The sequence below is a fragment of the Pongo abelii genome, chromosome 21 (genome assembly GCF_028885655.2).
Source record: "Pongo abelii isolate AG06213 chromosome 21, NHGRI_mPonAbe1-v2.0_pri, whole genome shotgun sequence".
Classification (NCBI taxonomy): domain Eukaryota; kingdom Metazoa; phylum Chordata; class Mammalia; order Primates; family Hominidae; genus Pongo; species Pongo abelii.
The window spans coordinates 18,106,942-18,134,421 of NC_072006.2; the positions used below are offsets into that span (position 1 = coordinate 18,106,942).

The window sequence follows — 27,480 nt, forward strand, 5'->3', positions numbered from 1 at the left end:
AGGTCAGACATAAATTAAAAAGGAGTTATTGCCAGCACTAGGCTATTCCCTGGAGCCTTGGGGCAGGACCACAGCAAGGACTTGGAGAAGGAAAGTATTAAGAACTCTGTCTTGCTGCATAGCAGACCACTACAAAACTTAGTGGGTTAGCATGACAACAATCATTTATTTTGCCCACAAATCTGCAGTTTGGGTGGGGCAAGGTAGGCTCATTTCTCTTCAAGCCTTTCCAACCTAGGACCACGGTGCTTCACACAAGCCACACAACTGGCTACTGCTGTGGGGTGGCTCAGCTGGAGCTGGGCTTTGCTTGCAGCACAGCACTGGACTCCAGGCACATGTATAGCTAGAGAGCAGCACCAGCCGTATCTCCTTTTACAGGCCAACCTTGGCAGACATGTAACACCATTTAGCCTGAGCTCACACAGTCACAAAGGCCTGCCTGATCAAGGGAAGGACTCAACACCATCTCCTGATGGGGGGTGGCAAGGTAAGGTTCCAGATGAGGACATGGGACCAGAAATTTATTTTATGTCCATTTTCAGAAAATGTAATCCATCATAGTAAGGAATCAAGGCAACCACTCTCCATAGCTCGTGTGTATGCATGTGTACATGTAAGTGTGCATGTGTACATGTAAGTGTGCATGTGTACATGTAAGTGTGCATATGAGTGTCCATGTGTGCATGTGTGTGTGCATACATGTCTTGCTCCAGTTCTCTCCTCTCTCTGGTCACATGACGTTGACCTCTGCTTCATCCTCTGTCTGTGCTCATGGCCTCAGTTATTCCTGCCTTCTCAGAATCCCCCCTCCTTCCTTTGGGAACAGCTCCTCCACACTACTTCTTTTGAGAAACTTCCTCCCCAGGTGTTTTTGGCAGGACTGTCCCTCAGGCCACCCATCCCTCCTGGGCAGCAGAGGGGTGGCACATGACTGAAGTTGGGCCAATCCAACTCTCTCCTGAGAATCTGACTTTAGTGGAGAATCCCAGGTGCTAGACACTGGTCACAGCTCTGTCAGTCCAACTCAGCCCCTGAGGCATCCACTGCCCAGTTCTTGCTCCCAGACTAAAAGAGCCACCTTAACAGTGCCTTCTGTAGACTCTGCAAACATCCTGCAGTCTTCCATTAAATACTGATAAATATGCGTATTTAGTTCCAATTCCACATACAGGCTTTGCAGCCGTCTGACCTCTCCCACAATTCCAGATGGCTGGTGGCTGAGCTGGGAAGAGGGCTGAGATTCAAACCAGAAATGATCCGTACAACCTTCTCAGACAAATGGCATCACTGCGGGCTGGGCAAATGCTCCAGATGGTGCCTCCTTTATACACTGCCATTTAATGTCTACAGTGTCCACACCCCCATTTTACAGAGGCAGTAACTGAAGGACAGAGAAGGCAGAGCTCAGATTTCACAAAACACTGTCTAACCCCATAGGGTTTGCTCCTTCGGTAAACCTCAGAATCTCCTCAAAAGTCAGGTCCCCAACTGCCCTCCTGGAAAAGCAGCCCCAGCTCACTTTGAACTGGCAGTGGCTCAGATGATCCTGCTAAGGCTGAGAGACAGAAAAAAAAGTGTTTTTGGTGGCAGTACATTAGAGTCACAACTGCTTTGCTGTCACCGTAGATTGACTGGCTCCAAGTCATGCAGCCTCTCATGGCAAATACTGTTAAGATCCTGCGCCAGAGAACAACATTGACAATGAGGGAAAAGATCAATTCTGTGTTTACAGACTTAAAGATCCTTAAGTCAAGCCTGTCATCAGAGCTGCCAAGGACTCTGCCTGTGTGACCAGATGTGCCCTTCCTCCCTGGACGGACTCCACGCTGCACATGGGACCACTGGGCTCATCTTCAGAAGGGCCCATGCAATTTGGTGACAAATCCCACCAATTTGTCAATACACTTCTTCCAAGTTTAAATGCCAGTCATTGGAGGGATTGTTGGCAAATAAGGAAGTTGCTGTAGATGCAAAATGTCAAAGCATGATTCTGCTTTCCTAACGCTTTCTGGATGCTACTTCATGCTCGGCCCCATATGAAGCACTTAGCATGCATTGTTTCATTCGCTCCTCACGTCAGCCCGAGGAGATGGATATGACCGTTGCCCCTATTCTACAGAGGAGGCAGCTGAGCCTCAAAGAGGCTAACTCACTTGCCACAGCCACCCTGCTAATGCTTAAGCCACACTAGTCAGGTTGCAAATAACTTTATATTTATGCCCAATTTTAAATAGTATAAAAGATAAAAGGATTTCCTGGCTCTTGAAACTGAAAAGTCCAAACTTGAGGGATGGCCAACATAGTCACCAAGAGCCTGATTTCTTCCCAGCTTTCCTGTCTGCCTCATCAAGGGTCTACCACTCAGGGCAGCAAGATGGCTGCAACAGTGCTATCCACACACTGTGAGTCCAGAAGGAAAGGGAGAAAAATCTCCTTCCCCAGAATCCCTCAGCAAACACCTCCAGGCTCAGTGGCCCTAATTGGGCCTCCGACCACCCTCAGCTGTGCTCAATGCACACAGTGCCAGTCGTGTGTCCTGTGGAACCAGGGATGTCTCTGACCTCCCCAAACTCTAGGATCATAGTAAGGGAGAAGACCACCCCTCATATTGTCTTATGCCCAATTTCTGCCTCCAAAGAAAAAAGTAGTAAAAACTAAAAGGCAGAAATGAAATCCACAAGCAGACAGCCTGGTGCCACACCTGGGCCTGGTAAAGATTGACTCCTGACCTAATTGGTTATTTGCATAAAAAAGACACTGTGAAGATCCCTGTCCTGTCCCGTTCTAATTACCTGTGCATGCAGCCCCAGTCACGTACCTACTGCTTGCTCAATTGATCATGACCCTCTCACGAGGACCCCCTTAGAGTTGTGAGCCCTTAAAAGGGACAGGAATTGCTCACTTGGGGAGCTCGGTTGTTGGAGACGTGAGTCTCCAGGCTGAATAAAGCCCTTCCTTAACTTGGTTTCTGAGGGGTTTTGTCTGGGGCTTGTCCTGCTACAATAGGGGGAATAAAAGCCAGGGCTGCTTCCAAAGAGAGCAGGGAGTGAGTGTTGAGGACAGATCATCACAACTATGCAGTTGAGGAGCAATGATTTGAACCCAGGCTTGTCTGTTCATTCAAACAGTATTTATTGAGCCCCTGCTTTGGGTCAGGCATAATTTTATATGCTAGAGACACAAACCTAAAAGGACCCTAACCTAAAAGGCAGACCCCACAAACCTAAAAGGCAGAACAGCTGCCTCTCAAGGCTAAAGTCTCGCATTTTTAAAGGGCCTTGGAGCTGCATTAATGTTCTTCTAACCAGCTTTTCTAGGTATGAATCGCCCCTGTGACACCAGGATGGTTCTTTGTCAGCCTCCTTGTCTATAAAATCAGAAATAATGGTACCTCCCCCAATAAGTTATGTGAAAGAAATTAAAGGGGCTTATTATATAGGAAACAAAAGCAGAACAACATCCAAACTACTGAGCATGCAGTAAATCAACTCATTCCCACTTCCATTCCATCCACGCTGATTTAGATCAATCCAAGTATCACTGCCTTGGGGTTCAAAAAGCCATTTTAGTTCATAAAGCCCCGAAAATGCTCCTTCACCCACTCTGCTCAGCCTCCAACGTGTCTGTTTAATAATCCAAACTTTCCACCTACTTAACTGAAGTGTGTGTGTGTGGGGGGGGGGTGCGGGGGGAAGGGGTGGCCTATACTAAATAGCCCAACTGTTTTCAACTTATCCTGAAATCTGAGACCAAGATTCTCTTAGGAATGCAAGCAAAGGGAGCCGACGGGACGCCAAGAAAGCACAGGTTAAACTACCTCACTTCATCTAGCCCCACTTCTCTCCTCGCTTTGCAATTAATTATTCAGCCTCAGACCAGCAGATGGAGCTGAAAATGTTGTCTAAAGAAATGAGGTTTTTCTTTTAATTTACAAGCTATAGTTTCTCATGCTTCCACACTGAATGGTTACATCCTGTTGAGCCTGTTCGTAAAGTTCAGTAAAAATCCAGTTCTCATTATAGAACAGCTGAATCGTAGCTAGGGACGCGGAAGAACAGAATCCCAATCCCAGCCGGGCCCGGGTTTCCCGGGGCCCCTCAAGCCTCAAGGCAGTGGGGAACCGCCGTCACGCCCCCGCCTCACCCACGTCCCACCCTCGCCCCAGTCTCCTCCCACTTTTAGCTACTTTTCCCATCTGATTAAAACTGGCTCCCTCCGTGTCCACCAGGACGTCGCCTCTAAGTGGCCTAAGCTCCTAAGGAGCGTGATCGGCTCAGGCACTCCGCCACGCGGATTCCACGGGGCGCGGCCCGCGTTGCCCTCGCCGTGGCCTCAAGCATTGCGGCGCCTCACATGTTGCCGGACGGAAGGCCTCGGCGGGGTCAGGCAGCTGCTGCTGGCCGTGACTACATCAACTGGTGACGTTTCACGAGACTTTTAACTGAAATCACTCCAATACAGGCGCATGCGGGACAAGGGGAAAGCATCTCACCCGACCCCACAAACCTTCCCCTCCCTCTCCAGACAAGCGGCTTCCGCGCACCGGAAAAAAAAGCGGACGCCACTCCCAGCTCTAGGTGCGAGACCTGAGAGGTTTGGCCCAATCAGGCATCCCACCTAACCAGACGGGCCGGGTCTGTGACCCGGTTGGACCAACGAAAACTCTACGGCGGATTTGCCGGGATTTCTGGGAAAGTGACACTCCCGGAAGCTACCGCCTCTTATAAGCCACACATGGGCGGAGTTAGCCTTCCGGCTCGCAGTCCCACTGACTGACTTCGCTGCCCGTCACGGGAATGGGGGAGAGGGCGGGGCCGGGGCGCTCGCGTCTGCGCGGAGCCCGGCTGGCCGCGCGCGGGAAGCCGCGGAACTGCGCCGCAAAGTCCCCCGGCTCTGGGGCCCCGGTGATCCAGAGTAAGCCTCCAAGAAGGAAGAGGAGGGGAGAAAGGCGTCTCTTCCCGTACCCCTACCCGAGGCTTCGGTGGACCCACCTTGTGACCTCCGCGGCCAGCCCCTCAGTGGAACTGCGGCCCGCGCGGGGGGCGTCCCGACCGTGGGGGCCGCGGCCCGCCTGACCCTGGACGTCGCCGCGCAGGTAGGTTGCCGTCCCCCGGCGGCCTGACCCCCGAGATAGCCCCTTGTGCATACCCCACGCCCTCCTCCATTGTCGAGAATGAGACACGGCTGTGCCTTTGTCCACGTGGTAGAGTTGCCGCCGGCGTGAGGCTCTCGTCTGTGCAAAAAGCGTGGCAGCGAATTCTCGTCAACGAGGAGAGGCGCGTCCCCTCACAGAGCAGCTCTCGGGTCTGAGGAGGGCCGGGCAGGGCGTGCGTTTGTCTAGGTTTGAATTAAAGGCGACTCACAGCAAATAAGGCCATGCCACTGTGGCAGCTTCTCCCGTCCATCTCTGGACACTCGACGGTGTGGGCCGTGCGAGGAGGCGGCGGTCTTCACAGCCTCTTACTCTAATCATCACGGTCAGGTTCTTTTTCTGATTTGACACAGACAGCGGGACTGACGGCCCCATAGGTAGCTGAGAACCATAAGTGGAGATGGTCCTTCTATGGGGTGTGGGGGCGTGGCCAGTTGTTAGATTGTGTTTGGAAAGACAGCCAGGGGCGGAGAAGAGGGTCATTTCTGAGATGATGGGGGGGACTGGTGCCGTGGAGGGAGGAGGAGTGAGGTGGAGATCGGGAATTCCAGCCAAAGAGAAATGGGGTCCCTGGGAGAAAATTCCCACTCCAGCAGTCCTGGAGTCGGGCTCATGGAGACTTGCTTACGCGAGTACAAACAAGGACAGCGTCGTCTTGACAAAATTTCAGCCCTCAGTCTAGTCTTGTAAATGATAGATCAGGAGTGTACTTAACCGTCGTTACCTTGATCCAGCCCTAGGTTTCCCTTTTCTCATTTGTAAAATTGTTATAGTAATACCTTTTTCATCCATTTGTGGTAACATTTAAATGAGGTAATTTATGTGAAGCCCTTAGCAAACACAGCGCTTCTTATTCGTGGGTTCCGCGTGGGGTGGACTTAACCAACCTCAAATCAAAAATATTCTTCAGAAAAAGAAAAATGTGTTTGTACTGCACATGTAGAGGCTTTTTTTTTCTTGTCATTATTTCGTAAACTACACAGTATAACAACTATTTACATCTCATCTACATTGTATTAGGTATTATAAGTTACCTACAGATGATGAAGGTATATAGGAGGATGCTGCGCATAGGTTATATCAAACAGTACACCATTTTATCAGGGACTTGAGCATCTGCAGGTGTTGGTATCCTCGGGGATCCTAAATCCAGTTCCTCACAGATACCGAGGGACCGCTGTACTCAGACCAGAGTACAGTTGAGGCTTAACTATGAGGTCTGTGGAGGGCGTGGAAAGACCCACTTCTGAAATTGGCTCTTAACTGCTCATTTTTAGGACAGCTTCCCTCCCAGCCAGCCCTTTAGCAGAGGCAATGCACCACCTTTGCAGCCGTTATAAGTACCTGGCTCTTTCCAGCCCTATGTGGAATGTTTTATCTATTTCATAAGCTAATCATTATATATAAAAAAAGTGTTTTTTCTGAAATGAAAAAAACTGTTCACTATTTAAGTTTGTAAGTATAAACTATTTTAGTAATGCCCTCTATTTTAGTAATGTCCTCTTTTTTTAAGTGAAATATTTTAATTATGGAGAAAAGAACATAACAGTTGTACCTGTACCCTGAAAAAAGTAAATGTCAATTTTTTAAATGCTTTTGGATTTTTTTATTTGGGGGACAATGTGACATTTCAGCTATAGTTCATATTCTGTGCCCACACACCCAAGAGCTTTGAAATCTAACATGCCTTTCTGTGGAGGCACTGTGGCTCCACAGGACTTATCTGGTGGATATTAGTACCTGTGTAAGCTGGGTGTCCTCCCTTCTAATCCCCACTCACCCAAGAGGTTTGCTGCTTCCAGCTTATCATGGGGATTATGGCTGCCATTTTGGTTCTGTCCTCATGTCATTTGTGTTTCTACCCTCTTAAGAAACCTGCCTTCTCTGACTTCCCAGTTCCTCCTGAGTGAGCTCATGATAGACTTTCCCAGACTCAGCAGCTGAAGAGTATTTCATTGGTTTGGTTGGCCTTTATTGGGCCAGTGACCACTCTTCCCTTCAACATGGTCCACTGTCTTTACCAAGGGGCTGTCGTGTCTGTTGCAAGCATTCAGGAAAGAGTGGCCTTCCATAGTCAAATGTACTCTATTTTATAAAATGTGATTTAAAAAATCGTGGTCCAATCAGGCCTCCTTATCCTCTGGGAATTGATTCCAGCAGCCCCCCTACCCCCACAACAGACCAAATCTGCTGATGCTCCAAGTCCTTGATACAAAATGGCGTTAAGGCCGGGCATGGTGGCTCATGCCTGTAATCCCAGCACTTCGGGGGACCGAGGCAGGCAGATCACCTGAGGTCAGGAGTTTGAGACCAGACTGGCCAACATGGCGAAACCCTGTCTCTACTAAAAATACAAAAATTAGCCAGGCTTGGTGGTGGGCATCTGTAGTCCCAGCTACTTGGGAGGCTGAGGCAAGAAAATCGCTTGAACCTGGGAGGCGGGGGTTGCAGTGAGCCGAGATCACACCACTGCACTCCAGCCTGGGTGACAGAGTGAGACTCCGTCACAAAAACAGAATGACGTAGCACAGTCAGCCCAACGTATTTGCAGGTTTCGCCCTGAGGTTGGCTGAATCTGTGGATGCAAAACCCTCAGATATGGAGTGCTGACTATAACTAAATGTTTTTAACTAAACACTTAAGGTATACTGTCTCAGTTTGCCACAGTGGGAATCCCATCTTAACAATGAGCAAACTGAGTCTTAGTAAAATTAGGCATTTAGGCGTTGGGTACTATTTGAGCCTACAGTCATTGTTCTGCAGTCTGTAACTATTTTGCCAGTAGTAGAAAAGGAGGAATGTTCTATTGTCAGGGCAGAATGAACTTTGGCATTCACATGGCGTCTCTTCAACCTTACTTCCCTGCAGCCCCTGGTTCCCCAAGGCAGAGGAAATACCCTGGTGGAGCCCTCCTTCCATAGAACCAGAGATGGCATCTGTGGATTTCAAGACCTATGTGGATCAGGCCTGCAGAGCTGCTGAGGAGTTTGTCAATGTCTACTACACCACCATGGATAAGCGGCGGCGTTTGCTGTCCCGCCTGTACATGGGCACAGCTACCCTGGTCTGGAATGGCAATGCTGTTTCAGGACAAGAATCCTTGAGTGAGTTTTTTGAAATGTTGCCTTCCAGCGAGTTCCAAATCAGCGTGGTAGACTGCCAGCCTGTTCATGATGAAGCCACACCGAGCCAGACCACGGTCCTTGTTGTGATCTGTGGATCAGTGAAGTTTGAGGGGAACAAACAACGGGACTTCAACCAGAACTTCATCCTGACCGCCCAGGCCTCGCCCAGCAACACAGTGTGGAAAATCGCAAGTGACTGCTTCCGCTTCCAGGACTGGGCCAGCTAGTGGGGGTGGCAGAGGTCTCTTTGCTTCATTCAGCCCTAGCTCTGTAGAGAAATGCAAACCTTGACTCTCAAGGATGTGAGGAACACAAGTTCATTTCTGTTGTTGCGGAGACACTGCAGACTCCACTGTGCTGAGGTTGAACTCTTTTTTTGTTGCTCAAGTTCTAGGAGTCCCTTTCCTGAATATATACTTGTTTGTCATAGTTTCCTTTTCAAAGTAGTAAACTTTTCTATTTTTCTACTTGCCCAGTAGAGACTCTGATTCTGGAAATTCTGACAAATAATTTAATAATACACGTTTCTTCTTTCCCCCTGTCTGATGTGTTTGATCAGGTTGTGAGGGAGGAGGAGGGCTAAAGGCAGAAAGCATAATAGGAAGCACCCGCACAGGGGTGAGGATCAGGGCTTAGTACCTACCCCAGGCACCAGTGTGCACATAGTTGACCCACCTGGAGCTATGATTCACAGCCCCATGCACACTAGAATCCCTTGGGACACTGGAAATTACCTATGCCAAGGCCATACTCCAGACCCAACCATGCTTGAGTCTATGTGTGTGTGTGTGGTGGTGGGTAGGGGGGTTGGTTTTGTTCCAGGCTGGAGTGCAGTGGCATAATCTCGGCTCACTGCAACCTCCATCTCCCGGGTTCTAACAATTCTCGTGCCTCAGCCTCCTGAGTAGCTGCGATTGCAGGCACATGCCACCACATCCGGCTAATTGTTTGCCTGAATCTTTGAGGATAGGGCTGGGCATGGGCCGTTTCTAAAAGCACCCTAGGTGTCTTTTAGGATAAATCACCTTAGGATACAGCAGAATCACCTAACAGATGGCTGGGCCCTACCTTAGCACCTTAGCTGAGAATTAAATGATGAGAACACATGAAATACTAGAGTTAGCTAATAATTGCTTATAAATGAAGCCACTATATTAAACTCATTCATAAAGAGAAAGTGAATCAGCACTGATTCTGAGAGGAAGAAGCACTGAAATTGGGATGGAGGACATCAGAACTAGAAGCTGCTGTTACTGATCCTAAAGGCCAAACCCAGTTGCATTTCTTCAATGTGAAGAATAGAAAACCCTGTAGTAGTTGGACCAATAGATGATGTGCCTGCCATGCTGCAGCTTCCCCAGTTAAGTTGTCTTTGGTAAGAGTGTGCTAGGTTTGGGATAGGGTAGTCAAGATACTGGAATGGGAAATTTTGAGAAGGGTAAGAATCCTGATAAGCACAGTGACACAGGTAGCCATTTCCCCTTGACACCCCTTCCCTTCTCTATTATCTGAAGCCCAGTGTTTTGAGAAAAAAGGGACCCACCTTAAATACTTGACTTTCTCATTCAATTTGTAGCTAGGCCTGACGTGATTAAGTTCTGGCCAATGAAGTAGGACTGAACTTGGGGGAATTTTCCTTCAACAGACCCTTCTTTCTTTCCCACTCTATCCTGCTGCCTGGAAAGGTTATGCTGGCCTGACCACAGGCTCTGGCTCAGTCTTGGCCAAGAGAACAGCTCAACTATACCCTAGAAGTAGGATAGTGCTGAGCTAAAAGGAGCCTAGGTCCCATGTGGAAACACCAAAATAGCCCCCGCTCACTCAACCAAAGACTTCTTTTTAAATGAGAAATCCCATCTTAAGCCATTATCAATTTGGGGTGTGTGACACTGACACACAGCAGTAATCCTAAGTGAGGAAAAGGATTTGAATGGGGCAGACTGTGTTCACTATAGGGTCCAGAAGACGCGGGGACGGCCCCAACTACTGCTCCTCAGGTCAGGGCCAGACCCACAGTGGGCAGGACGGGTAGGGTACAGGGCGTGTGTCCCTACCTACACTAGCCTGGTTGCAGGCGGCCTCCAAGGGCACAGCGGGAAGCTCCGCCCTTGCCACGCCCCCGCCACCCGGGAAGGCAAGACAAGTGTGCGTGGCACCCTCCTCCTATTCTGGGACACATCTCCACCAAGCGGCCGTTCGGCAGGTACGGCCAGATGGTCCCAGCTCCTCCCTGCGGGTGGGGTTTCCCACCGGCGGAAAGCGCAAGCCCCTCCCTTTCTGTCCAGCGCGCTGCCCGCTGCCTTAATTATAAGGCAGATGAAGGTGAAGAGTTTACTGGTTTTTATTTTTTGCAACTTTTTGTAAATTTTAAATTATTCTAAAAAGTTTAAGAAATTAATTATGCTGAGGAGTATAATCAGCACGCAGTGCGAGTTCTTATAGTGGCCACGTCCACAAACCCTGTGGTGTGGAAGAACAGAAGGCGTTCTGCTTTCTGTGTTTCGCCGTCTCTCCCTCGCTTCAACTTCCAGGTCCCGGAGTAGTGGTGACAGCAAGGTCTGTTGGTTTCTTTGGTTTAGGTTTGATGAAAGGCCACTCCAGTGGGGTAGGGGGTGGGCAGGGAGAACAGGGGCCAGGGTGGGAGGGGCAGGAGTTGGGGCCTGGGGGTGGAGGAGATGAAGGGGAGAGTGGCTTGGAGAAATCTTGAAGAAGAGACATTGGAAGGCCGGGGGAGGTGAAATGGACACTGCGTGAAGCTGAGGAGTCCTAGTGAACCATGTTACCTCTGATCCAGATATTCCCAGAACACCAGGAAATCAAGAAGCTTCTGAATGTGGTCTGTTGCAAGCTTGGAAGGTGCACACCTGTTGCTGCTAATTTGGACAATTTGGGGGAAGAGCAAAGATTTAGATGTTGCTTTGGTCGACCTTAAACACCAGCCCTGCCTCCCCTGCCACCTTCCCAAATTAGGGCCCAGTCTCTCTAAAGAGCAAAGAGAAAACTGCAGAAAGTTGCTTTGTCCTGTAGACAAAAGGCTGGGACTAGGTAAGAGGAGGGACCCAGGATGCAAAATTTAAGACCAGCCTGGCCAACATGGCGAAACCCCGTTTCTACTAAAAATAGAAAAAATAGCTGGGCGTGGTGGCGGGCGCCTGTAATCCCAGCTACTCAGGAAGCTGAGGCAGGAGAATCGCTTGAACTCAGGAGGCGGAGGTTATAGTCAGCCAAGATCGCGCCACTGCATTCCAGTCTGGGCGACAGAGCGAGACTCCGTATCAAAAAACAAACAAACGAACAAAAAATCTTAAACATCACCAACAAGCATTGTCAGAAATGGTTTAACGTTGTGAGACCTTGCCCAATTTTAAGGCAGGTAAAGGCGTGTGTTAAAACTCAACTCTTGAACTGAACCCCAGCTGCCCTTTAGGGCATGCTTAATTTGATGTGGACTGTAACCTCTTTTGCAGCATTGTAGAGATTTGCAATCTGCACATTAGGAAGAGACCCCACAAGGCGGTGGCGTTCTTTCTCGTTCGGAGCTCACACCCCTCCTGGGGCGCCCTCTCCCAACCCGGGCTCCCGGTGAGCGCGGTCGCCGCTCCTCTGAGGGCTGCTCTTCCCTCGCTTCTGAGCCGAGGCCCCCGCGACACGAACGCCACGCCCGAAGCAGCTCTCGCCAGGACGTACTGACCGAGGGTAGGCTGCCCAGCCGGGTGGTAATGTTGAGGAAAGGACAGCAGCTTCGCAAAGGAGCTGGGTAAAACCACAGCCCAGACCCCGCTGGCCACCAGCCCGAGACCAAGACGCAGGGGGTGGCGCCGGTTTCGCACTCAACCGCAGGTTCCAGCAGCCTCAATACGGCCGACGTCATTACCCTGCGACCGCTCAGGACACGTCGGAGGACTCTTTCGACAGCTAGCAATCGCGCGGTGGCGCGACCACGTGACTCCGGCGCCCTAGCCCCGCCCTCCGTCTCCAAGGAGCCCTGGAAGGAGCTATACCAGCGGCTCCAGAAGGCGGGGAGAGGCGGGGCCGGACTCCGGGACAGCCAATGGGCAGGGAGTGCCGCCCAGCCTGACCCACCAGCCGCTCCCTCACGAGCCTGTGGGCGTGCGCCGGCTGTGCAGGTGAGGGGCAGTGAGGGCGCCTAGTGGGTAGGGCGCCTAGTGGGTAGGGCGCCGGCGTTGCGCGTGCGTCAGTGTTTTTCCTAGTGCAGTTTAGAATTTGATAGATTTCTTTCCAGTCTATTTCTATAGATTTGTTTTCAAATCAGATCAGACCCTGTGTAAAATAGTGTAGCCGTCTTTACTCATTATAACATGGTGAGCATTTCCCCAAGCTATTACACATATTTTTAAACATCGTTTTAATGACCGGCATAATAATCCAGTGCTTGGATATATCAAATTATTCGGCCATCTCCTTATTGGTGAGATTGTTTCCAAAGTTTCACTAATGTAAGTGCACTGCAGTGAACGCCCTTACGTAAAAATTGTTCACTCCCGTGTACTTTTCTCGTGCAGAGTTCTACAGCATGAAACACTATATTTAACTTTGTCAGGTTGATGTTTATCAGTGGTTTATTATTGTTTTTATAGTATTCCATTGTCAGTGAAGTATGCCATTCACACTGTCAAGTGAATTGTCTATTTGTATTATTAAAAAAAAATCACACACATAAACTTAGAAAGGAGAGCTTTATTTCTTTAAAGGGTGATAACCTGCAAGGTGGCCCTTCTGACAGGCTGGGAAGCATAGCTTCTGGCAGAAGCTCAAAAGGCAGGCAGCTGGAGGGAAGGGGGCCTAAGACAGGAATTTAAGCTGAAGGACTTAGCCAAGTACACATATGAACAGGCCACAGGAAGAGTTATGAATATTCATGAAACGGGTCCTGACCCATGCTTACTGGACAAACGTGCATGTTACAGGTGACCTATGTTTACTTTGGGGTGGACTCTTAGCATTTACATGTATTCATGTATTACATTTAGACCCTATAAGTTGAAAGATCTTTTCAGGACACTGATGCACTTGTGTGCAGCCTCTGTAAACCACCAGAATCAGCCCCTGTTCGGTTGTTTCCCATCAGGAAAAAGCTACTGCAGTCAGTCTCTGGTCCAATCAAAGCAGTAATTATTTGTGGAAGTGGTGGGGCTGGGGTGTGTGGCGTGTCAGTCAGCATGTGGAGGTGGATGAGAAGCACATTGTTTGAATATTGCTTATCTAGAGGCCAGTGCTTGTTTAGCTGCTAGAGAATAAAAACCTTGTGGCAGTTAAGGCATAGTTTCTTCTTGAAGTGTAGAGGTGCATGACAACCCTTGCCAGGCATGGCCCTTCATTCTTTATCATTTAATATTGCCACAAAGAGTCTGTGAGTCTTATGACCTCTATTTTAACCTTAATGCTAGGATGGGTGGTGCACGGAAATGAGGCCTGTCCAACCTCTTGTTCCATCATGGCCAGGAACTCAGTTTTTAAGGTTTCTCTGGGGTAAAAAAAAAATGTTTTTAAGGTTTGTTTTCTCCCTCTTGGCCAAGAGGGAGTCTGTTCAGTCAGTTGAGGGGCTTAGAATTTTATTTTTAGTTTACAGTATACTTTGCTACTTTTGTGTTAGGCTGGTGTTTTTTACCTTGATTTCCAGAAGTTCCTTTGAATAAGCTTGTTGTAATTTCTACCTTTGAACCTGATCTAGTTTATAAATTCCTGTAGCATTTCTAAAGATAATTTTAATATAAAATATATGATTATCATATGCCTTTTCTTTCTTTGGTTAGGCATTAAAGCTATTAAGACACTCAACTAAAGCAAGACTTTCAGCATTGAATGCTAGCTAACATAATCGGAGACGGAGTCTCATTCTATTGCCCAGGCTGGAGTGCAATGGCATGATCTAAGCTCACTGCAACCTCCATCTCCTGGGTTCAAGTGATTCCCCTGCCTCAGCCTCCTGAGCATCTGGGATTACAAGTGCCTGTCACCACTCCCGGCTAATTTGGTTTTGTTTTTTTGAGACAGAATTTTGCTCTGTTGCCCAGGCTGGAATGCAGTGGTGCAATCTCCGCTCACTGCAACCTCTACCTCCCGTGTTCAAGCGATTCTCCTGCCTCAGTCTCCTGAATAGCTGGGATTAAAGGCATGTACCACCTCGCCCGGCTAATTTTTGTATTATTAGTAGGGAAGGGGTTTCACCATGTTGTCCAGGCTGGTCTTGAACTCCTGACCTCAGGTGATCCGCCCACTTCGGCCTCCCAAAGTGCTAGAATTACAGGTGTGAGCCACCACACCTGGCCTAATTTTTGTATTTTAGCAGAGACAGGGTTTCACCATGTTGGCCAGGCTGGTCTTGAACTCCTGACCTCAAGTGATCCGCCTGCCCCGGCCTCCCAAAGTGCTGGGATTACAGGCGTGAGCCACCGTGCCTGACCACCTTTTTGTAATGCAAAACAAAATCATAAAACACGATTCTGGGCCTGCTGGAGCCATAGGTGAAAACTGTATTCATTCCAATTTCTTCAAATCATGGAATGCAAATATAAAGAGAGTCGGCCTAAGAAAGATTTCCGTCACTCATCTATTCTTCAAATATTTATTGAGCACCTACTATGTGTGGGAAGCTGGCTCCTGTTCAGGAAATATAATTAAAAGTACAATCTCCCAACCCTCTTCAGAAAGGTAGTGGAGAAAGAAAACACTTTGTAATTGAATAAGCATTAAACTAGAATGTGATACCCATCACAGGCAATCCACTAAGAGACTGCAAAGACAGAACGAAATCTCACTCTTTTGTGCAGCCAAGCAATCTATTACACACATTTTCAACATAAACAATAACTAGTTCTCAAGGGAACTTGGCAGCATTTTTCATCACACACAGTTCATCTAACCTGATATTTGGGGTGATCCTCTGTGTTAGCCAATTGGCTTTATCTAGAGGAAAGAGAAACTTTTATCTTTATGATATGAGATAATTTTGTAAGTTGGAGCAAAGGGCCCACTGAAGTCAGGCTCCTACTCTCCCATTAAAACTGGGAGATAGGGGCATTAACTCCCTTGATACTTAAAGAGATGGCTCCTAGGTCCTAGAAAAAGACTTATCTAGGTTATAAAGCGGACAAAAAGGCCTAACTAGTCTTCAAAAGGATTTATATATTTCAAAGAGAGGAAAAAGTACTTAAACTAATTACCAATTTTCTAAAAGTAAATTTTCAAAGAAAAAGGGAGGGAAATCTCATATTTTCAACAGGAAGTAGTAAACCTCTTAAATTTGTATTTGTCCTGACAGTCCCCAAACATTACAAACTCAACCTGTCGATAAGACAAGGCTGAGTTAACTGCTGGCCACAGTAAAGGACAGCACGACCTGGCAAAGCTTTACCAATGGCTGGGAGCAAAAGGCAAGGTCAGTTTATGGAGAACTGGAAGTCTGACTCAAGGAAGGTGTTTCAAAGCGGGCTTTAGTCAGTACTGAACAAGAATTGGTGGAAACAGCAAGATTTCGAGGAGTCAGTGAATCTTAGGGAATCAATTGTGCTTTCCCCGGAAGAGTGGATGGGTCTCTGGGGTAGTTCTGTAGTGAACAAAGCCTTCGCCGGAATGGGAACTCCTGGAAAAATAAAGCCCTGCAGTAAAGACGGCAGGGTGCAGTCCCAGCTCCTGGCGCGTCGAGTTCCCCAGCAGGGCGGGGGCACCGCGGAAGAAGCGCCCCAGAGGAGAGCGCCGCACCCCGCCTGGCGCCAGTTCTCCAGCGCCCGTGGAGGCATCTGCGCGCGGCTGCGCCCCTAGTAGCCACGGTGAGTGCCAGCTCCAAGCCCGACTTTCCGCGAGGTCCCTCGCCTGGCCACGGTGCCCTAAGGGTGCGCTCGGCCTCGGGGACGTGAGCAGCTGTTAATAGGAAGCGAGCTGCAGGCCACGCCCTGACCGCAGGCTGCTGGGGCCCGGAAGCGTTGGCGCCTTGCGGCCAGAAGCCCTGAATGGACGCGAAAGTGACCAGGCGAATCTGACGCTCACGTGACTTTTGGCGACTGGCCCCGCCCCCCTGTGGCGTGCCGCAGCGCAGACGTCGCCGTCTCCTGCGCAGGCGCAGGCCTTGGCTCGCGGCGGGTGGCGCAATGCGGCGCGTGACGCAATCCGGCGCGTGACGCAATCCGGCGTCGCCAGTAAGTCGCGCGGCCAGATCAGGTAACTGCCCGAACCGCTCCGCCGCCCGACGTGTGGCTCAGCCCCTTCCTCAGCCCCGCCAGGGGCGGGGCCGGCCGCGGGAGGGGAGGGGCCTACAGCTACCAATCGGCGGTGCACGCGCAGGGTGCTACGCCACGCCCAGCCAGGCCGGCCGTTCCTACCGGCCTGGTCCAGCGGACAGCGGCGGCACCGGGGGCGCCGTCTGGGAGGTGAGTGCTCAGCCCGCAGGCCTGGTCCCGGCCCCTTGCCGCCCGCCGCCGCCCCTCTGTCCGCGCGCCCCGGCTGGTCTGTGGAGCTGCGCGTCTCGGGGATGCGGGAGCGGGGACAGGGGGCGGCCCGAGGGCCTCATCCACGCGGCCCCGGATGCCCGCGTCGGGAGGCGGCGCGTCGAGCCGAGGAGGGGCTTCTCTGTGGCTGCAGTAGTTTGTTCTCCGGGTCGTCTTTGGAGTGGCCGAGCGGCGTCCGGGCGCTGGGGCGGCCAAGTGGCGCGGGAAGGGTGGGAGGTGCCGTGAGGGCGGCGAGGACAGCGGCGGCTTTAAGCCCCCCTGGAAACCCAGGCCCTTGTGGCCGTGGACTGGGCTGCCGGTAGCAGCGTCTCCTGGAAGGGCTCTGGCCCCGTGAGTCTCGGGGATTCAGGGGCCGCCGACGTTGGTGCAGATGCCGGGCGCACTGGGAGGCGGTCGGAATGCCAATGAGATTCGGCGGATACGCAGCTGTCACCGGCCACAGACGGCCCTGTCGCCACCTCCAGTGCCTGCACTCCAGTAGCCAAGCAACATGGGAAATCGCGCTCAGAACCCACTTTGTTGATTGAGAAATCAGGTCCCCTCGAGGGCCTTGTTGGCAGAGGTCTGGGGAAGTCAGGGCTGGCCGTGCGTATGGGCATCAGGCTGAGAGAGCCCTCTGCAGTCTTGTTTCCCCAGGCTGGGGTTGGGACCACTGAAACCCTGCCCCACTCTTATAGATCCCTTGCTTAGGCTTTGTCAGTGTTCTCACAGTTTACTGTGGCGTCTCCTTCAGGCGACATTGATCAAACCTCATAGGTACCTGTTTACAGCGGAACTCCCAGAGGGCAGTCTCTTCCATGTTTGGGGGACTGGTGGTTGTGGGGAGCGGTATCATTGATGAGACTGGAGAAGGGGAGAGGGGTGGGACTAGTTTTTCAGGGAAGATGATGACAAGTTTTTTTCTAGACATGTTGAATCCAAGGTGACATCTGTGGTCTGGCCGAGGGAGGCTAGAAGGAAGGCATGTGCTTTGGATGGATGGAAACAGGAATCAAAGAGGAAGGTAGATTCAGGAGCTGAAGGGCAGGGAGAAAACACATTCAGGGAGTTTGTGGCAAAGCAGCAGAAATGACGATGGGGTGAATGTATCTGGAGGCCTTAGGTGGGGTTGGTGAAATTTGCATGCCCGCTGCAGTGGAAAGATTTAGGGGCTAAAGATAGCCCTTTGCCTTTGGCAAGGCTGAGGGGAAGAGTGTGTTGAGTAGTTTGAGTTGAATCCGGGCACCAGGCCCTGGCTCAGGTCCCAACCAGCCATTGACTGTTACCTTGATAGATCTTCATCTATGAAATGGGGATCACTGTAGCATCTTGGCCTATGTGTGGGAAACCAATAACAACTAGCCAACAAGTTTCAGGATCATGGAACCCTGGTAACAGCCGGTCAGCCTTCTTCAGAGGAGGAAATGGGTTCAGAGAAGTTGCTTGCTCAAAGTAACACAGCTTGTAAAAGCTGTGGAACTTACATTATTTCAGTAGAGTAACAATAATTCAAATTATGAGGAGTTTAGGATGTCAGGAATGGGCGATGAATTGTGAACTACTTTTCCAAGAAATTTTCCTCATGGAAAGTAGTTATTTAGTTGGTTCTTTTTAAAGGCAGAAATGATTCCCTATGGTTTTGGATTTGCTCCCAGATGGTGGTGGCTATGTGTTTTAATTATCTGGTTTCCTGATCAGAGAACTAGACATTATTGTTGCCATGAATTCTTTTACAGTTTTGGGGACTATGTAAGCAAATTGGTCACTACCTTGGTGAGCAAATTACTGTGTTAATGTATTTCACTAATCACAACTTCCATCATTTGTTTATCACTGGAGGAAATCTTAGTATACACAATTTTTTCATGCCAATTTATTACCTTAGGAAAATGCATGAGGAACTTCACTTTAGAAAACTGCTAAGAAGTAAAATGTCATTCGAATCTTTACCTGAGTAAAGCTAGGTTGTTAATGAGTCTATATCCTCTCAAGTACTGAAGGAATCCTCATAAATTTTAGTCCTTTTGCATCAGTGGTTGCTCATGCATAATTCTTGTTTCTTTTTCAAAGCTGTTTTTGGAAGGAAGAAAGATGGAAAGCGGTGCAGTTCTGCTGGAATCCAAATCCTCCCCATTTAACCTACTGCATGAGATGCATGAGCTTCGCCTCCTGGGTCACCTGTGTGACGTGACAGTCAGCGTGGAGTATCAGGGCGTCCGCAAAGACTTCATGGCCCACAAGGCAGTGCTGGCTGCCACCAGCAAGTTTTTTAAGGAAGTGTTCCTTAATGAGAAGAGTGTGGATGGTACTAGGACTAATGTCTACTTAAATGAAGTGCAGGTTGCTGACTTTGCTTCATTTCTTGAGTTTGTCTACACTGCAAAGGTACAGGTGGAAGAAGATCGGGTGCAGCGAATGCTGGAAATGGCTGAAAAGCTGAAATGTTTGGATTTATCAGAAACTTGTTTTCAATTAAAGAAACAGATGTTAGAGTCGGTACTTTTGGAGTTGCAAAATTTCTCAGAGTCTCAGGAGGTGGAGGTGAGCAGTGGCTCCCAAGTTAGTGCTGTTCCTGCCCCCAGGGCAAGTGTGGCCACCGATGGCCCTCACCCCAATGGTCTCACAGATTCCCTGGGCTACCCAGGAGAGAGAGCCAGCAATGGCATGTCTTCAGATTTGCCACCGAAGAAGTCCAAGGACAAACTAGACAAGAAGAAAGAGGTAGTTAAGCCTCCCTACCCTAAAATCAGGAGAGCTAGTGGAAGGCTGGCTGGGAGGAAGGTCTTTGTGGAGATCCCTAAAAAGAAATATACGAGAAGACTCCGAGAGCAGCAGAAAAGTGCTGAGGGTGATGTGGGGGACTACAGGTGTCCCCAGGACCAAAGCCTGGACAGGGTGGGCACGGAGCTGGAGCCGGTTTCCAAAAATGAGGGTTGCCAGGCAGGTGCTGAGTTGGAGGAAGTGTCAAAGAAAGCAGGGCCGGAGGAGGAAGAGGAGGAGGAGGAGGAGGAGGATGAAGAAGGGGAGAAGAAGAAGAGCAACTTTAAGTGCAGCATTTGCGAGAAGGCATTTCTGTATGAGAAGAGCTTCCTGAAGCACAGCAAGCACCGCCACGGCGTCGCCACCGAGGTGGTGTACCGCTGCGACACCTGCGGCCAGACCTTCGCCAACCGCTGCAACCTGAAGAGCCACCAGCGCCACGTGCACAGCAGCGAGCGCCATTTCCCATGCGAGCTGTGCGGGAAGAAGTTCAAGCGCAAGAAGGACGTGAAGCGGCACGTGCTGCAGGTGCACGAGGGCGGCGGCGAGCGGCACCGCTGCGGCCAGTGTGGCAAGGGCCTGAGTTCCAAGACAGCGCTGCGGTTGCATGAGCGCACACACACGGGAGACCGGCCCTACGGCTGCACTGAGTGCGGCGCCAGGTTCTCGCAGCCGTCCGCGCTCAAGACGCACATGAGGTACGCTGGGAGCCGTCCAGAGGGGTCCCTGTGCACTGGAAGGGTGTGTCAAGCACTGAGGTCGTCCTGGGATTTGATGTCTCACTGCTTAATTTCTCCGCTCCAAACCTGGGGGCTTATTTGGAGACAGCGTTGAGTTCTCTGTCAAGGTACAGGGGCTGCGAGTGATGGCTCTGCTCCCTTGTTCTGAGACCCCTGGGGCGCCCCTGCTGGCCGGGACGTCCCCCTGGTGGGACTGCGACAGCGGCCACGGGCTCGCCCCACCGTGCTGGAGGAAGAGTTGGGCCTCGTTACCTTTATTTCTACTTTCCCGACTCTTCATTCAGATCTTGGGGTTCTGTGACCCTCCGGGTCCCACAGTCTCAGTAGAGACCTCAGTGAGATGCCATTTCAGGCTTTAGGACTCGTCTCTGGTCTTTTGGTTCTCAGGCTTGGAAGGAGTGCCATCTGGGCAGTCTACACTCCAGAATCAGGACAGACAATGCTTTCTGTTTCTTAATATGTTTCTGAGCTGTAGGTGTGTGGTGATGTTTTTAAATAAGTTTCCTTATAGTTCTTAGTATATTTATTCTTGAAATCCCAACAAGCAGTTGTTTTCTCTTCTATTCTAGATCTGCCCTCAAACCTAGGTCAGTCTTGGGTTAGCAGCATGGTGTTCATTTTTTACTCTATATAATAAGTTAAAAATACTTGGTTTAGGAAGTGCTCAGTAAATTATGTTTGATTGCTACTTCATACTAGTTGTGACATTAAAATGCTTATGCATTTTAAAAATGCCACCTTCAGCAATTTGAGAACAGTTCTCATTTCTCTACTGGTGATGTCATATTAGGAAATGAGAGTAACATTTTTGATCATGTGACACTTAATCAATCAGCAGTAGTTCCTAAGGTGTTTGTGGCTGATTATTATGTATGAGACAGCTTTACAGATATTAGATTGTGGTCTTTAGTGTTTTAAAAAATCTGCAAAGGCCTGGTCTCTACCTGCACATGCCTTATAGCATCAGCAGTAGGGCTTGTGATCAGGTGTAGATGAACATTCCAGTCAGTGATTTATGGAAAATGTGTGGATCCATTGACCTTGTGCAGAAACTCAGTTTATTTTGGGATGGAGATTATGGGCTCTTGACCTGTCACTACAGTCATTCTCATTAGGTCTCTTGGAATAAATGATTTTTGCAGGATAGAGTGGAAATTGTATTGCAAAGTGAGCTTTGAAATACATCCTAAGTTATCATCTGAATGTTGTACTTTCAGAATTCATACAGGGGAAAAACCTTTTGTCTGTGATGAATGTGGTGCAAGATTCACTCAGAACCACATGCTGATTTATCATAAAAGGTGTCACACAGGTAAATACCCATGCTGTTGTGATTGAATGTCTTTCCTAGATCTAGAAGGAAATGCAATTGATTAATTTTGAAGTTGGCATCTACCAAGGTGGTGCAGGTTAAAGCCATGATATAGCTTTTCCATCTAGTAAGTGAGCAAAATGAATAAACATACACCCATTGCCTTGTTGCTAGTGTGCACATGGCCATGGCTTTTATACCACCAGGCCATAGGATCTGGCATGCAGGTCTTAGGTATCAAGAGATATAAAATAGTTCTTTTGTAACCGAAAATTTTTTTTCTAAGACTCTGTCCTAAAAAAATTGTCCAACATATGGGAAGAGCTGTATGCTATTATCCCCCTTCTTGCTATTTTTATTAACTAAGAATGGGAAACAGCCTGATTGTCCAACCACAAGGAAGTGCTCCAGTAAACTCTGGTAAATCTATACCCTGGCTTATGACCCGGCTATTCAGAGTAAGGGCTCTGAATGGCATGAAAAAGTCTGTGCTTGGATGTTCAACTTTAAAATGCACAATTAAGCATACAGTTAACCTCAACTATATTGAAAACCTGCACATAAAAGACTAGAAGAAAACAAGTTGTTATATGATACATTAAGGTAGTAGGATTATCTCATTTCTGTTTTCCAAAGTCTTTATGATTTATTATGTGACAGAGAAAATTTAAGTTGGCTTTATTCTGCTTCAGCACAGTAACCCTGAGGTTTAGAATCTTGTGGAAGATACGGAAGCATACAGCATTGAAGTGTTCCTATTCTTCTCAGTTTCTTCTTTGCTTGCATATTTTATTCTTACTTGTAAACACCGGCTTACAAGCCTCAAGTTCAAATGCATGTGAGACAGAGATGACATGTCTCTGACTCATTAGACACCACATCTGTGTGATTAGACACCAATTCTGCTCATTCTGAAGTTATAATTCATGTCATTAAATGAAAAATCTCATTTAATGTCATGAAATTAGCATTTAATGACATGAGTTTGACTACAGAATGAGTAGAATTGGTGTTTAAAGAAAGCTTGGGATTGGGGATAAGGTCAGGTTATAATGAAGGATTAAGTTAGAATTGGTCCTTTGATAAGAATATTAACATGGTAAGATTTTATTAAAGTCGCTATTTTTATTCTGATGTCTGTGAAATCGGGCACCGCTAATAATTTGGTGAGTCTGATTGGTGGGATTAAACTACAAAAAGTGAGATGATATTTAAAACTTTTGTCCTACAATTCAGTCAAGTTGATTGGAGTTGCTACTCTAGAATAGTGATACATATCCATTGTCAACTTCCCCTTTATTCTGATAAAGATCCATAAAAGTGTTCCTTTGAAAATAATCCAGCAGTTCCTCCAAACAGAAGTTGTGAAATTATTTTCTTGTTTGGAATGAGTAAATTTCTAAAATGTGAGCCAGCTGAACAAACAATACCTCTTTTATTCTAGTCAAATGGAATTTTTCTTGCAATTTCCAAGGATATTTTACACCAACTTTCAGTAAGTAGCAAGCATCTTACATGAATACATATTTTATGATAGTTTTTACTAGAAAATGTAACATGCTGCCTACCAAGGCACTTTTGAGGAGTTCACGTGGGTTTTAACAGTGGAGACCTACTGTTCCATGTGTTTTTAATGCCTTTATTGTTTATGACTTTGTTTCATTTTTTCATGTAGGTGAAAGACCTTTTATGTGTGAAACATGTGGCAAGAGTTTTGCTTCTAAGGAGTACTTAAAACACCACAATAGAATCCATACTGGATCCAAACCCTTTAAATGTGAAGTATGTTTCAGGACTTTTGCCCAGCGGAATTCACTCTATCAGCATATTAAAGTCCACACAGGTATGGTTGGAATGTCCCAGGGAAGGGAGTTTAGTTTGGCCAAAAAAAAAAAAAAATTCCAAAGCTTGTAGATTTACCAGTAAATTACTTGGAACTAAGCTTTTGAAGAAAACTGGCCAAACTTTGTATGTCATAATAGCATTTCTTTAGAGATTGTTTCTAACTGTGAGAAACTGAAAAGTGGGAGCACTTTTGTGTGTAAATGGGAGAAGACTAAGTCCCTTTGCTACATGGAGTTTTTACTGAAAAGGACAGACAGCTTAGTCATGGTGTGAATGTAGGAAGTGGATGTGGATGTGTGGACATAGGGATAATGATCTGTACATGTTAGTAAATGCACACGCACACATGCATATTCAGTTGTTAGGGGTCTTGTAATTTTATACTCCATTACCGTGGAAAACAGGTGTCATTCCTATAGTTACAATACCTGCTGCAGGCACATGTCCTGGTCCCTTTTTGGTGTAGGCCATAAATTCTTGGTATTATAGAGATGATAGATTTGTAGCCCTTAAGTTGTTCCCAACATAACCTTCCTTACGTTGGATGCTGAGGCTTCCCAGTGGTTTGCAACAGCATCATTCATTCAAGTGTGTATTCAGAATTAAGCACAGTAGGCCAAAGGGACCCACCAGCAGTCTCCTCTCTCCCTGCCTCAGGGGAGCGTCCCTACTGCTGTGACCAGTGCGGCAAGCAGTTCACCCAGCTCAACGCCCTCCAGCGCCACCGCCGCATCCACACAGGGGAGAGGCCATTCATGTGCAATGCGTGCGGACGGACATTCACCGACAAGTCCACTCTTCGGCGGCACACCTCGGTAAGCAGTGGGTTGGCTTATTTGAGAAACAAGCTGCTGCCCTTAGATACACGGAAAGAGAAATACCTACCACCATTCTTCAAGGTGGTTAGAGGTTGAGACAACAGGTACTTTCTCCTTGGGTTGTCTCTGCAGTGGAACACTCATGGAGTGAATGAAGTGGAACAACCAAGCCCCAAGGCCCAGGGAAAGCACAATCCACGATGACTACTCTGTAACAGTGAGGGTGGTGGCAGGCGGGTACTTATTAGTGAAAGTTGAAAATTGAAGTTGTAGAGGGGCTGTTGTTTTAGAAGATGCACTTGTCCAGAGACACATTCAGTGACTTTTGTTTTGTGTTTAACTTATAGATACACGATAAGAATACTCCATGGAAGTCTTTCCTTGTCATTGTAGATGGCTCGCCCAAGAACGATGACGGACACAAGACTGAACAGCCTGACGAAGAGTATGTGTCATCCAAGCTTTCGGATAAATTGCTGTCTTTTGCAGAAAATGGCCATTTCCACAACCTGGCTGCAGTCCAAGGCACTGTACCTACCATGCAGAACAGTTCTGCAGACACAGCCTGTAAGTCAGATGACTCCGTGGTGTCCCAGGACACCCTGCTGGCCACCACCATCAGCGAGCTTAGCGAGCTGACCCCACAGACAGACTCGATGCCCACACAGCTTCACTCTTTGAGCAACATGGACTAAGAGCTTCAAGCAGTTCCCATCCTGTTAGTCTGCGTGTATGGTAGCTGAACTCAAGATGATGTGGGGCTAAGAAAAATAATTGTCCATGTGCAAAGATGTGGGCAAGAATGGCCTCTGCAGATTTTCCTGAACTTCTGCTAACTTGCACGGCTTTATCACAGCATTTTTAAAGCTTTCCCTCAAAAGTCCTGATCTGCATGATCTCAGCTACTTTATTGATAAACAAGGCAGTGAACATAACCTCACTTAATTCTGGTGTAGGGTGTATGTGTTAATCGTTCTAATTCTTGATTATCTAGTTTAGATAACTGCTGGTCTTAATTGCAGAGTACAGAGCACTGAACCAGCTCCTGATATTGTCGTTAGCAGTCTTCCTGGCTTCTCACCCTGCCTTATATTTCCATGTGGGTTTACTTCTCTCATAACTACTTTCAAGGTATTTTTCTTCCAAGCTGAAATAAAACTGGGGCCACATATTTTCAGCCATTTCTTCCCTGTTGAATTGAAGCAAATCAGATTTTCTGTGGGGACCCTCAAATGCAACTGAAGAAATCGATGGTTGCGTTCATTCCTCCCCACCCCCCATTTGTAGGCAGTAAACAAGGTATGACAGATTGAACACCTGCAAAACTGCTAGCGTAATCTCAGCACATATGCAGCTAGGAAGTTTGTCATAAAATCAACTTAGAAATGAGATGAGGCTGTTCAGTTTCAGTCTTAAAAAAAATCAGATTAGGTAAAAGCTGTCCTACCAAAGAGTCTAGCAAAACAATATAGTATTTTTCTGCAGAGGCGTGAAAAATTAAGACGCTTTAGAGTACTTGAAAGTTGTGTAGTCATTTTATTTGCAAAATGAGGTGACTATGGCAAATTATAGAACACAGAGTATTATTATTTTTGCCAGGTTTTTCTGACTTGATTTCTGTAATTTCCAGAAACCCAGACTTCTCATTTCCACACCTAGAGATGGAAACAGGCAAGTAACTGACATGTCTATTTCCTTGGGAGCATGTGAGGACATAGCAGTAGGGACCAAAAGTCTCAGCACACTTACCTCCGATTATGCCTTAAAGAGTTGATTGTGAAGACCCAGTAACTTTGTCTCAAATGCTTCTTTGGCTGTTTCATGCAGGACTTAATTATTGCTTTAAAAAATTCACAATGAAAAGACGATTCTGCTGTATTTGTTAAACGTTGACATTTGGTTCTAGGGCCTTGAGTATGTGCCACGTGCTTGTGAAATGCTTTGATTCACATGTAACATTTAAACATTAATTTAAAAAGGGAACCTTGGAGAATTCTGTTGTTCACTAGTTCCTTTTTTCTCTACATTTTTAATTTATTAAACTTGCTGTGAAAACATTTTGATTTTCTAAGAGGAAGGTACTTTGTCCTTCAGTTCCAGGATGAAGATGTAGCTGCACTATGCCAGAAATTAATGAGGGAAGACTTTCTTCCTAAGTGCTTACGTTTTAACTTATGTTAGTGAAACCACTACAAGGTGTTTCAGGCGCTGATAACATGTTTCACACCTGCCCTTGGAGGTCACAGGACTAATTTACTTCAAATTTAGTTATGACAATGTCACTGTATCCTAGTTATGTTTACAGAACAAATAAATAATGACTGTCACACATCCAGAGGAGACCGAACCTGCCCAGCTGATGTACTGTTTTATGGAATAAAGTCACTTGATCAGAAGGAATTGAAACAATAGATCATTTTGTTACCTACTGGAGGGATTTTTGTCTTGAATTTGTTTCTTTAGAAATTCTACAAAAAAATATTGTTAATAAATGTCTGCTTTATAAAAGCAGTTTTGCAATTTTTTAAAGATCTATTTCTGTTATAATTTAGGTTCTGCAGAAATACGATTCTTAATTGAAACATATAATTAGCTTAATTACGTGAATAATGAAATGTAAAATCCGGGTCCATAAGCCTTTATTTCATACAGTCCTAGGATTAAGCTGTTTAACTGCTTGGATCCCAGTTGGTCTCTGGCAGTGGGATCCTGGAGAGGAGAAATCCTGGCCTCTGCTCATGCGCAGGCCGCAAGCAGGCTGGAAGTGCGGTTGAGCTCTCTGCCACTTTCTTCAATGTAAAAAGAAGGCATCAAAGATGACTTCTACTATATACATTTCTCTGTCCCTGAGAACAGAGAAACCTAACCCTGTAGGGGACTGGTTACAGAGGACCTCCTGGAGCATCTGCCCCATTCCTCCAAGTCCAAGCACAGCCATGCTGAGTGGAAGCGAGGCCACCCTCTGAGTGGATTGGTCCCAAGTGTCTAATGAGGAAAGTGGCCAGGTGCCAGCACAATGCCTCTCCCAGAGCCTCAAGAAGGGCCATTTAGGAGCTTACTTCAACCATTTTCCAACCATTTTCTGTGAAATACTGTCAGCCCAAACTCCAAAGGGATGTGCAGCCTTTCGTTTTACCAAATTCTTTGTTGTCATTTGGAAAAAATGGGCCATGTGGTGGAAACCTTTATTTAAGGTGATTTTTACAGAAATGTGATTTTGCTGTAGGTGATTACCCAAACAAGTAAATTTGAGTGTATAATTTAAATTTTAACCTGTTAAA

General features: G+C 47.5%; 2 protein-coding genes and 1 long non-coding RNA gene across 10 annotated transcripts; 2 read left to right on the forward strand and 1 right to left on the reverse strand.

Moving 5' to 3' along the window:
* Window positions 1-4,511: 4,511 nt before the first annotated feature.
* Window positions 4,512-8,815, forward strand: NXT1 (nuclear transport factor 2 like export factor 1). The gene is made up of 2 exons (XM_002830018.4): window positions 4,512-5,098; window positions 8,024-8,815. Exon 2 carries the CDS (start codon window positions 8,085-8,087, stop codon window positions 8,505-8,507), a length of 423 nt encoding a protein of 140 aa, XP_002830064.1. The 5' UTR covers window positions 4,512-5,098; window positions 8,024-8,084; the 3' UTR covers window positions 8,508-8,815.
* Window positions 8,816-10,603: 1,788 nt separating this feature from the next.
* LOC129052089 (uncharacterized) lies at window positions 10,604-12,316 on the reverse strand. Its single transcript, XR_008516847.1, has 2 exons — window positions 11,972-12,316; window positions 10,604-11,153 (listed from the first exon to the last, which is right to left on the reverse strand). It is a non-coding gene; the product is annotated as an uncharacterized LOC129052089 (long non-coding RNA).
* Window positions 12,317-16,402: 4,086 nt separating this feature from the next.
* GZF1 (GDNF inducible zinc finger protein 1) lies at window positions 16,403-26,728 on the forward strand. Of its 8 annotated transcripts, none has more exons than XM_024238594.3 (6): window positions 16,403-16,667; window positions 18,795-20,182; window positions 21,442-21,536; window positions 23,212-23,379; window positions 24,039-24,196; window positions 24,547-26,728. In XM_024238594.3, exons 2-6 carry the CDS (start codon window positions 18,816-18,818, stop codon window positions 24,892-24,894), a joined length of 2,136 nt encoding a protein of 711 aa, XP_024094362.1. In that variant the 5' UTR covers window positions 16,403-16,667; window positions 18,795-18,815; the 3' UTR covers window positions 24,895-26,728. The 8 variants fall into 8 exon arrangements, with proteins under 8 accessions (XP_024094362.1, XP_024094365.2, XP_063576754.1 ...); XM_024238597.3 differs by having other exon boundaries at window positions 16,435-16,667; window positions 24,593-26,728; XM_063720684.1 differs by having other exon boundaries at window positions 16,436-16,667; window positions 24,018-24,196.
* The last annotated feature ends 752 nt before the right edge of the window (window positions 26,729-27,480 follow it).